This window comes from Orbicella franksi, chromosome 8 (assembly GCF_964199315.1).
Source record: "Orbicella franksi chromosome 8, jaOrbFran1.1, whole genome shotgun sequence".
Classification (NCBI taxonomy): domain Eukaryota; kingdom Metazoa; phylum Cnidaria; class Anthozoa; order Scleractinia; family Merulinidae; genus Orbicella; species Orbicella franksi.
Genome location: NC_138152.1, coordinates 28152729 through 28168063, shown reverse-complemented (window position 1 = coordinate 28168063; position 15335 = coordinate 28152729). Strand labels below are relative to the sequence as shown.

Sequence of the window (15335 nt, the reverse complement as noted above, 5' to 3'; positions counted from 1 at the left end):
GTCACACTTCATTTTTTTTTTTCTTTTTACAATGATAACGTTAAAGCGTAGCAGGCGCTCGAGTTAGAGCAGCGCTACACGCGTGGTGAAGAACTCGCGTGTCTGTAGTTCGCGCGCGTTTTATGGCTCTCGCGCATCGTTCCATCTCGCTCCCTCTCTCTCCTTCCTCAATCGCAAGCGCCTGCTTCCTAAATCAGGTTATGTTTTAGGATCGCTACTCTCTCGCCCACTTCCGGGATTTGCCTACAACCGTGAAATTATTTCGCCTATACTCGGAGGATGCCACTTTTAAGGGGTCTTTGTTTTTTTAATCGTCCGCGATAGTGCATACAAATTTATTCATCAGTTGTATGTAGGAATGTGTGGTAGGAACGGAGGTAGCCGAAATTGGTAGATTTAGTGGAAATAGTGACCGCAAAACGGAATATTATATCGGCCATTTGCATATACCTACCTGATCTTTTTTGTTATGCATCTTCTCTAGTACATGTATCTTAGAAATAGCGGTGCAAACGGGAAAGAAAATACAACAGAATTGACTTGTTTATTTTTATTTTTGCTTATCACATACAGCTTTACAGGTAGGTCAACTGAACGCGATGCTGTTTTGTTTATCGTAACAGAAGTTTCCCAAGACTTCTAAAACAAAATCGTGGAAAATGACGAGAAAAAGGTTTCTGTTCTCGAATTGGCACGCCCCTCAATATGAAATAGAAAACTTAATTTTAGATTATTAGACTACGAGTGAATTTCACTCTATGAGGGAGTAGTCAAAGAGGTCCAGCTTCGTCAGTGAAATATGTGCACAGAAAGTGCAATGCTGTGCGCAAACTTGTAACCTATTTAGTGAAAATGTAGCTATGTTTATAACATTTAATGCTTGCCTTATAATAATAAAAATATATGTGTGTGTCCAACCAAAAAGCAATTCCGACAGGTTGGGAAGTTGAGGAAATCTGATTTCCCTGCATAACGGTCGCGATTTAATATTTGAATAAAAGATTCAGGTTTAAAACCATCCATTATTGAGGATCAACGAGGGGTTCTTCGTCCTGGAGTTCCTTCTTTTGTTCCGTCAAGGCTTGTTCTTTATCGGAACAATCTTCGGGGGATTCTTCGACTAGGATTTTCATCTTGTGTTCCTCCAAGGCGTGTTCTTTTTCTGAAATGAAAAGGTTATAACTGTGTTAAAAATATTTAAGATTATTACATTTTTATACGCAACTTAAACCGTTGCGAAAACAAAGCACGAAATAATTCAGGCTTGCACGAGACTCGAACCCATGACCTCTGCGCGGTCACCAGTACAGTACTCTACTAACGTCCAGTAGGCTTGGTAAATTACCAGTAAGGCGGCAAAGTTGATGGATTAGAATTCCATTCAAGAATGCATTTTTTTTTCCATTTCTCTTATGGAAACGAAATCTACCTTGTTGTTTCTCCGCGGTGTCTTCGAAGACTTCGGCAGTACTACGTCCCCTGGTTTCAGGAAGAATCGAACACAACAAAGCTCCAAACATGGTCAAGCCGCCCATAAAGGCAAAGGGCATGATGGGATTAATACGCGTCATCTGAACGACAAACGGCGCACAAGCAGCCCCGAGACGACTGGCTATGGACACCATGCCCATACCACTATTCCTAAAAAACAACATGAAGGAACAGTTACAGTGGTTTAGTGATGGTCAACTGATCCAAAACTAACCTTGCACGCCAGGGTGGTAACTAGTAACAGACAAACCGAGACATCTCCACAGTCTTTTATTTCGTTTTTTGTTTTTTTATAGTCAAAAACACCCTAAATAGCTAGGAAGAGAATTTAACCACGGACACACCATTTATATCTCAGACATACTGTTTTTTTTTATGAACGTACGTTGCCTCAGTCATATTTTTTTTCTGGCTTCGACCCTTTTCGTGGACGTTCTTAAAGCTATTCGCACACTCCTCCCCGAAGACCGAGAGCGAGGAAGTTTGTGTGACAAGCAATTCGGATCGGTCTTCGGGATCATCAACTCTCGCTTCTTATAAATCTCGAGCTCATAATCTAATTTATAAGTATAAAATGAAGTTATGCATGTAGCTGAATGTATGTACGTATTTTCTAGATGCAATGGAACCCCGAGAATAGGGTCACCAACGGACCATGAAAATTTGGCCGTATTGAAAAGGGTGTTTGAAAAACTCACAAATTAACTCGATACTGTGGAGTAGAGAGTTTTCTTACATAAGCTTTATTCTAGTTCAGAACAAACGCGAAAGCTTACGCGTACAACTAGCGCGAGCAGATATTATTCATTCACAGCGCGAAATATTTTGAAGTCTTGTTTTCGACCCTAAAAAACTCACCTTTTTCTTTAGTTCAGAACAAAGAAATGCACGAAAAAGGTTGCTTATTCATATAGATTATAGCTCCGTGGAATTTCTTTAGAAATCTAAGCTCCAGACTGGAAGTAAGAGAAATCCCCTCATATTAGTTGACCCCCCATATTAGTTGTCTCTTGCATCAAACCTTTTTTGCTCATACCCGCTCGTTTGATCTCCCTACAATCCGCCCTACATATAAGTGCCCTGGTTCTCATTCCCTGTCGTCGCTGTGAAAAATCCGCAAAAGAATGTCGCAACTCTCACCATTTGATCACGCAACATGACAAAATCCACGCGAGAACCCCCGACATGTGCGTGGATCCGCGCGGATATATGTCGTCAGGATGGCGCAATTTGTTCTAGAAATACCAAAATTGGCCCATGTCATAGGTGCGCGCGGATTCCAAGAATTACGGTCTCCGTCCCCGATTATGGCTCCTGTTTCTGATGCTCAATACCCTAAGAGGTACCGCAAAGAGTACTGTCGACACTCACGAGCCTGTCGACACTGATGCGCTGACCATCGCCTCTCCGAGGCGAGGATGCCAACACCGCGAAAACTCCTGCTGTGGACCTTTTGGGGCTGAACATCCTGAGAGGTACCAAAAGCACCTTTTTAATCCCGAGAAGGTACGAGGAGAACCCCCGTCCTCTTTGTATGGGATTTGCTGTCAATCTTACCTCACTACGGTTGGAAAGAGTTCGGCTGAGAAAATAAACAAGGAGTCGAAGGAAGTGGTAATAAACATTTTACCCAGGGAGCCAAGCGTCACTCGACCAGCAATGTAACCTAAGACAGGAGAAACAAAAGACGGAAGAACAAGTTAGGATTTACACAAGAACAGACAAGCAATTTGTACAAAAAAAAAACAGAGAGCCTACAATAGATTTTTCTTAGCAGATGGCACGTGTATTTATATTAATGACTGTTATTGTATGGCTAGCTCCGTGAGTAGGCAAGATGAACCAAATGCTGCACTGTGATTGGCTACCCGAGCAGGCAAGATGGAGCTATCTTGCCCGCTCGGGACTACCCGCTGTGTCCCACAAGAAACATTTCCCCGAAAGACCCTTTAAAACCCTTTATAAATCCGCGGTTTTTTTAACGAGTTTATAGACCTCCGTCTCGGTCCATAAACACGCCCAAAAAGAACTTGGCCAATATTCAGCCATCTTGACCTCACGCTTGGTCAATAACCCGTATATCTTGAGCGACCAAGCTTAATAACTAATAGATTAATCATGTAGCTTTTGCAACATAATTTTTTCGACGGGAAACTGTAGACAATCCCGCGGGGGAAAGCCAACTTCGATTTTTCTGACTGGGTAGCCAATCACAACGCAGGTTTTGATCTATTTTGCAGCTATCTTAAAGCTAACCACGTCATGAAGCTTCTTCTTGGCATTCAAAAGAGTAAAACTCAGTTCCAATCTAAGTTATCAGAGCATGAAATCCAAGTTCGGTTTTTGTTACCTATGCTGTCTGTTCCGTGTGGAATAAGAGAAACAGCTACCACGCACATTCCAGACAAAATTGAGTAAGCTATGATGGTTTTCTTGCGACCAAACCTAGAATAATACAAGAAAATAAAAATAATTGAGATCTTATTTAAAAAATAGAAAACATTTTCCGTGTTTCTAAAAGTTGCGCTAACACAAATGAAAGTTTGGGAGATTGAACGAGAAATGCTGTGGGAACACGAGCCAAAGGTGAGTGTTTTGCACTATCTTTGGATTGGGAATTTCCTCGAAACACTTTACTTTGGAATTAGGAGATTTTCCCAAACAATCAGAGTAATTCCCTGATCCAAAGTTCAACTAATTAGAACCAGGAAACTGTTAATCCTAAGTTAAAACCATAAGAGAAAAGTTCGGACTGACCTTACCAGTCTTTAGTCTTCTTTCAAGAGGACATGAACAGGGATACTCAATTGTCCGGATACCAGTTTCAATTTTGATCATTTGCAGCTATTCGTTAACTAGGGAAGTGTCCACTTTCCAAGTTTTCTTTCCAACTTCGGCTAGGCAGGAGACAACCTCAGGTCTGTAGCAATAGACCATATTCGTATTCTCGGTATTGGACTGAAACTAGCTTGTAGTGGAGGCTCATGCTTGAGAATATCATTAACGAGACTTTCACACGCATTCTTAGTATTTAAAGTGCTCAGAAGAATCTGGCTTTTACTCTCGCGAATTTGAAAATGATGAACGAACCATCGAAACGTCATTCAAAATTATCATCGCTAATCTGTACTCTTAAATTCTATTTGCATTTGAAAAGGCTCGCCGCGCAAGCCTCAGTTGCAAGCTATTGTGGTTCCAGTCCAATATGGAACATGAATAAGGTCTATTACTTTTTATTGTAATAAAACCTTCACCTGTTGCAATTGTCAACAACCAGTACATTTCCTGGAATTTCCGCCAAACTCGTCAACACAAAGTTCAGAAAGATACTGCCACCAAATTCACCTGAGCTCATAGATAGCCCATAATATACCATCCCATTCACAAACCTGAAATTGAAAAATAACTTTCGCTTAGGGAAACAATTAACGAATATCAAGTGCTGTTGCTTATTTTGAGTTATTTTGGCGGCGAACAAAATTACCTTTAAATTGAAGGAAACCTGAAAATAGTAGTTTAGTAAGATAGAAGAACTCCAAAGAGATAATGATAAACCATAGAGGAACAATGATGGTTAAGGATGGAGAAGATTAACGCGAATTACAAACGACGCACTTCAAAGAGTTAGGCCAAACATTTCAAGACGCGCAAACTGTGACTTAGCTCTATTAAGTTGCAACATCGTAAATTAGGAAAAAGTTAAAGCAAAGAGACTTGCTCTTCAATGGAAACCTGGAGATCTCTACGATGTCATAGCAATCTCGAGCCCATAATCTAATCTTTTACAAGCGCTCATCCGTTCATTGGACAATTTTAAGGTTTTAAGCCCATGCCAAACGGACTCGCAAGTAAACTCAAGTTTGGCCAGGGCTTTAACGTGACATAACCATCAATTTTGAATTCGTTTTTTTCAGTACAGTTTTTCTTGGAAATTAAATTAGACAGAAATGTTTCAAATATTCCTCCTGAAGCTCGGAGAAACGAGGTAACGTCCCATTTTCTGGACTGCACACAATCTTTTTTAATGATATGTCGAATAATTTTCGCATTTTGATTGATCCTTACTTATGATCAGTGACACATCTCGGCTATCGCGTCGTGTGCCACTTTTTTGTTCTTACCACATTTTGAAGTCATCTGTGATCTAATACTGAACAGACGCACGGGAACATGGAATCTATTTGTTAAGGTGATAATCAATCGGAGTGCAGCATTTGCTATGTAAAATTATGTAATTCTTCGACTTAGGTTCAAGTCTGCATACGAGCCAAATGGCCCATCAGGCCGGCGCTTATCTCCCGTTTCTGTAGCGTGAAGCGACTACGAGTATTTCTACTCCCCCCGGACTGAATGCTAGTCCTTTGCAGGGTTACCCCCTGCATTAAATTCGTCGGTACTCATTTATACACCTGGGTGGAGAGAAGCACTGTAAGAGTAAAGTGTCTCGCCCAACTGACACAACTCAATGTCCCCGGCCAAGGCTCGAAGAGAGTAAAGTGTCTTGCCCAACTGACACAACGCAATGTCCCCGGCCAAGGCTCGAACCCAGACCGCTCAATCGGAGCGCACCAGCCATGAGGCCACCGCGCCTCCAACTAATTCTTCGACTTACCAATGGTAAATTTGAATGATTGACAGCTTGGCCATTTTCCATGTTCTAAAGAGTTCTAAGACGCCTTTAGTGGCTGTAGTTACTGGAACATGCAGTTTGTCACTTGGCATTTCCTTTTTGTTGACCTTGGCTACATTCTCCAAAACGTTTCGGGCGTCGTCTGTTTTTCCTTTGACGAGAAGCCATCGCACTGATTCTGGGATGAATCTTTAGACAAAATAAAACGTTAAATAGAGTGACGAGGTGGTCTTCAATCAGAGCAACCCTTTTGTGGAGATATTAGGGCTTATTATTTTGTGATATCTGATTAACGCACGGAGTTGTACCTACATCCAAAAAGTACTATGGGGGAAAGACGACATCGCTGTTTACAGTTTGTCTCTCGAGAAAACGACCATGCTAAGTAAGAGAAGACATCATGCTAAATACGTTAATCCAAACCTTTTAAGAGCTTTTAAAACTTAGTAATTGTTGATATGCTTAGCAGCTTGGAGAGTTGCATTAAATCAAGAGAAATTGTTTTCTCTTTATTAAATGAGATATTCGCTTTCAAAAAACAGGGTAAAATTTTTCATTGGAGCCCATAAATTCTTCGTAAACTTTTGAGTAGTTAGAAAACTTGTAGATCGGTCACTCTTTTAGAGTAGGTTTGCAACGCTTTCACGTGGTATGCCTAGAATAGACTAAGATTTTTCTTTACATCAAGGTTAGGCTTAAGGCTTGTCAGCATTCCGAAAAATCAACTCACTGGCAAGATATTTCACGGTATATCACCCGTAAGCATTACATAACTGGTATTTAGTATAAGTCTACTAGCGTTCTATCACGAATTGCGTTCTCTTATTGGCAACGGTACTCACTATCTATTCTGTTGTAGATAATGAGTACCCTGGTGGTGTGCGCATGTTAACAAACTGGTGGCCGCTTCTTTGCGTTTTCAAAGTGTCTGTCGAGGAGATTTGTTGAACGACTAGTAGATTTATACTAAACCAATGAGATTATTCGTTCTCGCTTTCTATGCACGGCTCGTCAACTATCACGTGATAGAAATCTCGAGTTTGCAATCTAATTGTTAAATAGTCAGCTGGAACCCTCCAACTTCTTCTATGATGGCATTACAAGCCTTGTTTCATTCAAACTTACTTCCAGAACGCAAGAACAAAAATCCACGGAGCTGATGATAGGATCAAAAGTGTGCGCCAGTTACGTTTTTTTTTTTTTTTTGTAATTTTTATTTTTTTTTCAACATTTTGGGTTATAATACATACAATACAACACAAGACATAACACTAGTTACAATACTTACAATACGTCATAACTACAATAGATTACATACAACAAATTATAATTACTAATCGTAGCCTAATTATACCTAAAGAATATACAATGTGTTGTTTACAATAGTGCAGCTACCCAAATACAGAGAAAAAAAAAAAAAAAAAGAAAGTAAGTTAGTGACATGCTGAGAAGGAGAAATTACAAATTAAGCTCAACTATTATTAAGAGATGGCATTAGTTTTTCCCACTTTTTGTAATGTTTATAAAGTTGGTTATTTTTGGTAGCTATTTTTTTTTCAATGTAATAAACGGTTTTTGTCTTTGCTAAAAATATTGTTAATGTTGGTTTAATTTTATTTAATTTACATTTATAAATAAAAAACTTTCCTAGCAGTATCAAGTGATTCAGGATAATAAAGTCTTCGTTGTTGTTGAACACTCCAAACAATATATTTTCAAATGTCAAAGTGTCCAAAGATACATTCTGGTTTGAAAGCCAAGAAGAAAAAGCCCGCCAGAAGTCTTTTGTTGTATCACAATAAAAGAGCAAATGTTCGAGGGACTCGACCTCTTTCAAACAAAAGGTGCACATTGGTGATTCAATCATTTTAAAACGGAATAACCTCTCATTTGTGAAAATTATATCGTTTAATAATTTATATTGGAACTCTCTAATTTTTGTTTCAAGTGTGACAGTGAATGGTAAAGAATAAATTTTTTTCCAGTCTTCTATAACCTCTGGATATTTGTCCTTCAACTTCCTTTTGGCGGTTGGAGGAGTTTGTTTCTTTGTTTTAAATCCTTTATACAAAAGTTTTGAAGAGGCTTTTAACAGATCCGATTTGGTTTCGTCGATATAAATATACACTGTATCCAAATGCTGTTGAGGATATAGTTGCTGATGTTGAATATGTGATTCTTTGATAATTAATCTCCATTCTTTTGGTATGGCATCTACAATTCCTATTAATTTGAAGTACTGGATTGGAGATAGATTCGCTTCCAACACTCTAGGGCTTTCAAGAAATTTACCCGTATCGGATAACAAGTCACCAATTTTAACAATTCCTTTAGTAAACAAATGTTTTTCAAAAAGAGATTTTCCGTGTATCACAATATTCCTATTATTCCAAATAATTTGGTCTACAACATCCTCATAGGTGGCTACCTTGAATTTCTTTAAATTACGAAATGCCTCTAGACACTCTTTGTAGAATATTGGAAGATGAACCGGTAGTTTACTAGTTTCAAAATCACAGAACAGGATGAGTTTTCCACCTATATTTCCAAAAAAGAAATCATCTAAAATAGTTTTCCAAGTGCTGTTGCTCTCTCCTAGATACTTTTTTAAGATCATCACTCTTTGAGCCGATATCATGGATTCAATATCAAGCATTTTTAGTCCTCCATTTTCAATATCATTGATAAGCGCGGTTCGTTTAATTTTATCGTTACCTTTCCAAATGAAACCGAAAATCAGTCTGTTTATCTCCTTGACAAGATCGTTTGATATTGAAATTGCAGTCGCTTTACTCAAAAATTTTGGAATAATGAAGGTCTTAACTATTTGAATCTTACCAATCAGGGTAAGACCCCTCCACTTCCACATACTCAGCGTTTTTTTAATAGATTTGAATATTGAGTCGAAGTTTGCTTTGTCTCGTGATGGTTTGTGATAGTCAAAAACGGTACCTAATATCTTGATTGATTTTCGCACTTTGTGAGTAAAGTCATTTTGTACTAGTTTATGTGGGCCGATACCAAAAACTTCTGTTTTATCGTCGTTAATTCGGAGACCAGAATGCAATGAAAAAACCTTTAAAGTTGTACAAAGTCGCGAATATGCATTTGTGTCTTTTAGAAAACAAGTCATGTCATCTGCAAAAAGCGTGAGTTTGATCTCCACGTTTTTGACCATTATTCCTTGTATGGTTTTATCCTGCCTGATTTGACATGCGAGAACTTCCAAAGCTAAGATGAATAATAAAGGTGATAGAGGGTCACCTTGTCGTACACCACGATGGATACAGAAAAGATCTGTAGTAAAGCCGTTATTTAAGATACAGCTGGATATGTTTGTATAAAATGTTTTTACCCATTGTAAAAAATACGGTCCAAAATTGAATTTTTCCAATACTTTAAAAAACCACAAATACCCTAATTAGTATGAGGAAACGAGAAAACAAGGTATTGTAGCAGCTCTGACGCCATCGGACAAATCGCCTTTTGTTGATATTCGTTGTTCCATGGACAAAATAAAATCTCCTAACAATCAATCATGGTTGCGATTTCGATTGGTTTTGCATTTGTTTCAAATAAACGTATCACCTATCCCTCAAGCTTCAAACTTCATCAAAACGCCAGCCAATGATAATGCAGAAAACAATACTCTTGGGCAGCTTTTTAAAAATATTTAACCGTAGTTAGCTCTTTGGTCTAAATTAAAGCAGTTCAGGTCACTTGTCCTTTGTTCGCACCGGCTTCTTGCGGTTTAAGCTTAATTACGCGTCTGGCAAATCATGCGACAAAAAGGGGACTCTGACATCTCACTCCGACTGGTTCTTCAAGTTTTGCTGACAGGCAAATCAAGTTTTGTTGCCAGGATCACCAAGTTTTTTTAACAGGTCAATCAAGTTCTGCCACCAGAATCAGGATCTTTGTTTGTTTGTATCTTTGTGTGCACCCAGAACAGGAAAGGCGGGAGGAGTGGGGAGAGACTAACAATGATCCTCCACCGTGCCCTTTGTACAGCACGGAGATAAATTATGGTTGCAAGAAGTGTCAGGCTTCGACTATTCTTCTTTGGGTCTGGTCCCTTAATTTACTACACGGTAGACTCTCTTATTTAAACTGTAACTTATTTAAACTGTAGCTTATTATTGTAATCAGTGTCACAGGCACGAGATATGTGTCTTCCCTCCCCCCCCCCCCCCCCCCCGTGTCTGACTGTAGCAGAGATGTATTACATAACATGTAATTTGTTTCGGTCTAGGAAATATCATAAATTACTGTTTCTCTGGCTAAACACAAATACAAAGTAGAGACAAAGAGCGTTTTGCTTGAAATAAAACTGAGCACGGTCTTCCTCGCCTCCAGAGTTGCAATAAAAAGCTTTATCTTTATGCAAGGCTGCCTATTTTCTGGCTGATACTGGTTCTTACTTAACAAAGTCATGAAAATGCGTTCAAAAGCACATTAATCGATGAAAGTGCAAATTTAAGAAGTTGCTTTCTTCGTCAGGTGTCCTTGTATTGAGCACTGCCTCTATTATTAACTGAATACAATTTTTAAGCATAATATTTGACTTTCCCTTTAGGGAAATGCAAAAAACCGATATTGCACGTTGGAGTAAAACAGACACAGCCAGACAAGGTTTAATATCCGAAGTTTGTAAACTCATAATTAAAGAAAGAGACCGGAAGAATGCAAAGTACATATTTACCAGACTTTTCAATGATTCAGTAAGGTTCTGTGGTTCAAAAAGTAATCATTATGCAATAAAGGTCATAGTCAACTAAACCTGAGTTCGACTTCCCAAGTGACGGTCGACTGATGCTCTTGTGAACTCAAGATTGTTATAAAACTAACAGGTTATATTAGTGCAAACATTGTTCAGCAAAACAAAAACTTCGCTCTGAAATTCACGGTGTGAACAATGTTGGAATTCAACTTAGAAATGGAGGTAAATCTGCAAGCAACGTTGCATTCCTTGAGCTCTAAATAATACATTATACAAAAAAATTGTTATACGTATATACCTCGTTTACAATCGTCTGGTGCGGTCCTTCGTAAAGATTGTAATCCGCGAACTTCCAGTCACTTCTGTTCAGGGAGCATCTTCTATCGTACAGCTCAATGGGTCTTGTTGCTGTGCTGTAAACCTTGCTCAGTGCGGATGAGCTGTTCGACTCCAAACATGCCGTGCTGTTGTCAGCGCACATCCACGGTGGCTCGTACGCCGCAAACACCATGATAAGGGTTTGGTAGGTGATGGGTAAAAATATGAACAGAAACATGACTAAAATACGAATCTGGGAAGGACCAAACTGGCCAATGCGTCTTAAGACCGAATCCACGTCTAAAGTCATGTTGTTTTCAACGGGTAGCTTTCAGAGGAATAACTCTATGCAAGTGTCTGCTTGTGAACACAACCGCCTTTCTCTAGCAGAGGGAATGTAACACAATCGGGGCTTATTAGTCCCGTGCAACGGCTTTGGACAACACTTAATTAAGTACAACGTGAACTGAATCCAAAACAACTCTCCGGGAGATGCGTGTTTTGCGAATTTGCATCTAAGAAAATATCCAGTTCATAGCAAACTGTTAGCCAATCGCTGATTTGTGTTCACGTGAATAGGGACAAAGTTCACTCAGCGAGACCTCTATCAAAATGCCATTTAACAAACGTTCCAGTATACTCGTTTTTATCTCTGAAGATTGCTTTTTCTAGCCCAGGCTAATATTCTTATTTTTCTGCCGATTTTAGGCTGAAAATATTCTTGTGAATGATCTTAGACTATACCGTATGATATTTCCCTTGAAGTAATTTTGGAGCTACACTTCAGGCAATAAAGCTTATTAATGAAATACAATGAAATACCAGGTGAGCTTTCGCGCGAAAACTTGATATCTTCACAAGTGAAAATAACATGCTATTTTCACTTGTGATAAGATCGCCGTTGCTACGGTAACATAATAAATCGCCTTTCGCATGAAAAGTTAATGGTTTGTAATTTCATTGGCGTTGAGAAAAGTCATCAGTATCGAACATGCGATTACTTACTTACTTAATCCTCTTCGTTCCTAAGTGGAACATAGGTCCTCAACTAGCGCGCGCCACCTAACCCTATTTTGTGCAGTGCCTTTTGCCTCATTCCACGTAACATGCTTCGCCGCCAACTCTGCCATTCTCGTGCGTCTCCAGCTGTTTTGGGGTCTCCCTCTCTTTCGCTTCCCCTGTGGGTTCCACTCTAGTGCCCTCTTGACTACGTGTCCATCTGGTTTCCTCAGTGTGTGGCCGATTCAGCCCCAAGCTCTCTGTCTTATCTCTTCCTCTATCGGTCGTTGCCCTGTTTGACTCCAAAGGTCCTTGTTGCTGATTTTTCTAGGCCACCAAATCCGCAAGATGTTCCTCAGGCTCTTATTGATAAACACTTGCAACTTCTGCTCCAATCCCTTGGTCAGCCTCCAAGTTTCAGAACCATACAAGAGCACCGCCTTCACATTTGTCCCAAAGACTCTTAGCTTGGTCTTGGTTGTTAGTGCCGTGGATCGCCATGCGATTAGTGCGATTAGTGCTGTCTAAAACATGCGATTAGTGCTGTCTTTTTATTACTCTTAACATTATTTTTTTTGTTGTTGTTTTTGGCTAGTGTTGCCGTTTAGAGAAAGAAAGAAATGTATATGGTTTAGTTAAAAATATATAATTGTGTTGCATTTACACATTTTCAACACACAAAATTATATTTCCGTTAAAAATCTCAGCCTCGGGGTTTATTCTGAAAATATTCTTAAAATTTCGTAAATTTAAGCCTCGGTATTCTTGAAAAATATGTTCTTATAAAAAAAGAGTGTATAACAGTAGTCTGGGCTAGAGCAGACAGAGTGCAGATTACGAGGGCTTTCGAGAAATGACGAATTCTCCTACCATTTATTAGCCGGTTTATATGAATTTGTGTCAAAGCGAAAGAGAAATGTTTGATTAAAACTTTCCGACACAGAATTAGTAGCAAGATCTCAAGTGTTGTGTATTTTTAACGTAAGAAAGTCAAAAAGTCTTTCAAAAGAATCTGTAATTACTAAAACAAAACACCTTGTTTAAAATGCAGTCGCCCGCGGTCCGTGACGCCATACTAATTGTGAGGCACGCCACCTGAGAGTAAAACTTGCTCTAAGGATATTTTCCAACAACTGTGAAACTTTATTATAAGACAAATAAAAATCAGGAAGAAACACTCGCCAATCGTCTCCTGTTCCATTTTCTCTTCTTTCGTGCTTTCATGCTTCGTTTGCTTCGGTGCGTTAGTTACATCGGGGCTTTGCAAACAAAGCGCGGTTAAGTTGGTAAAGCCTTAGTTATTTGTAAATTTGTTTTTCACTGACACGGATATTTAACTGACCTTACGCCGGTCGCTAAGAAGTTGAAAATTCGCATAACATTATAGGTTCTGGTTTGGTTGGATCGAGCTCGACAAATTTCTTCCTCAATAGTGTATTGAACAAAATAATTTTACTGCCCTGTTGCGGTTAAGAGGGAATGTCTCTGCCACAAATATGCGATGGCTTGCACAATCATGCTTATGGCCCGTCATGCACCAGCGAACATTCGAGGGTGAGGACAGATTTAGCGTCTGCGTGGGAAGCTATTTGTAGAATAATATATGGCGAACGTAGCCAAAGCAACAACATAACACATAGATGAAAAATTTATTTTATAACACCCGGGGACAACCTTCTAGCGAAGAAACTGACAGAACGGGCAGATTTGTATCAAAAAACTATAGAAAGAATATAGAGAATCCAAAGTGGCGAAGCGAACTGATCGTGATAGGTATATTGTCCACACCCTCAGGGTCAAATCTATATACTGGTACGTGGTCTGTTTTCCAAGATTGTCGGATCGTTGCAAATCCCGGCAACTGCCGACTCGGTTGTTAGTCAGCGAGTTGGTAATCCCCACTTGTTACTGTCGTTGTTGATTTAGTTTCTGTCGTTGTTAAAAGGGTTTACACAATCCATCTTCAAGTACGCAATCTCAAAATCTAAGTGTTTGTCTTCTAAATCCATGCCTTTTATCACTCGATGTCTTGATGAACCACTATTTGAATGAGAAGAGAGAAGTGTTCGCCACCACGCAGAATGCACTCAGAAATCCTTCCAGGATTTACCCAGAGATCTTTTCGCAACAAGTTCGAACAAATCTTCATTCCTGTGCTGTCCAAGATCGGAAGATGGAAAACCAAGAAAAGTTGATGGTCATCAACCCTGACCCAGCAATCGATCTCAATCGGCTGCGGGAAAGCCGTAGGGGCTACTTCGACCAGGGCTTCTTCGTCCAAGTTTCTCTTCGAAGAGATCCTTGTACAGAATTACCCAGAACACCTCAAGAACATTATTAGGCAAACACGCACACAAACAGACCAAAGAAAAAAGGACCTTCAGTTGTAAAAGCCCACCCCCTTGGGATTACCGCCTTGTAGTCGTGGGGTGGCTTGCGTGCCTCTATGACCCCTAGAGCTATGCTAGTAGGAGTGCTAAACTCCTGGTAGGGTCACCCATCCCGGAAAGGTCGAAGAGTAGAGGGCAGACGAAGAGTGATCTTATGGTCCACCTGGTTGGGGGTTGGGGGTAAGGGTAGCAACCTTACCCCATAAACAAACTGTATGCTACAGAAACCGAAACCAGAATAGTAGATGTGGATCAGAGTGGGACAGGCCTTCTCTCAAGGACAAGAATGAAGCTAGTGGGTCAAACCCTTCTGGGCACCTAATTTGCTTCAACTGAAGTCCATTTCTAGGATTGGTTGTTGGAATTTGAGGACCCTATTCCAGGCAAGCACACTCGCCCAGCTGGCAAGCGAATTGCTGCAGGAGTTGGAAAGAGTGGGCTACCCTTGAGAGAGCCGAAACATTAGCAAAGACCCGTGTACGTTGGAGGGTACTGGTGGACGTCCTCTGCACCCCTTATGCACGCCCTGTGCACCCCGGGGGTGATAAAGGATCAATAAGTTGTAAAAGTCGGTTCACAAATACGACTGGGCTGACTGTGGTGGTGATTATTAGAGGATGAAAACGTTGCAAATTCCGCGGGTAGGAGTTAAGAAAGTACTTGTTTCACCACCACATCGGTCTTTCAGGGCCTAAAAAGACAGAAATGGAACAATGCATTTCAGAACACCTACACTGTCAAAAAGAGGTTCCTCGACGTTGTACCAAGGTAAATGTCTCAGTCTTGT

At 39.9% G+C, this 15335-nt stretch overlaps 1 protein-coding gene across 1 annotated transcript; it reads right to left on the bottom strand.

The window, feature by feature from the left end:
• Nucleotides 1-91: 91 nt before the first annotated feature.
• LOC145494325 (solute carrier family 22 member 15-like) lies at nucleotides 92-11469 on the bottom strand. Its single transcript, XM_081473766.1, has 8 exons — nucleotides 11140-11469; nucleotides 7247-7308; nucleotides 6104-6310; nucleotides 4746-4880; nucleotides 3842-3936; nucleotides 3049-3157; nucleotides 1430-1641; nucleotides 92-1162 (listed from the first exon to the last, which is right to left on the bottom strand). Exons 1-8 carry the CDS (start codon nucleotides 11467-11469, stop codon nucleotides 1023-1025), a joined length of 1290 nt encoding a protein of 429 aa, XP_081329892.1. The 3' UTR covers nucleotides 92-1022.
• Nucleotides 11470-15335: the final 3866 nt, after the last annotated feature.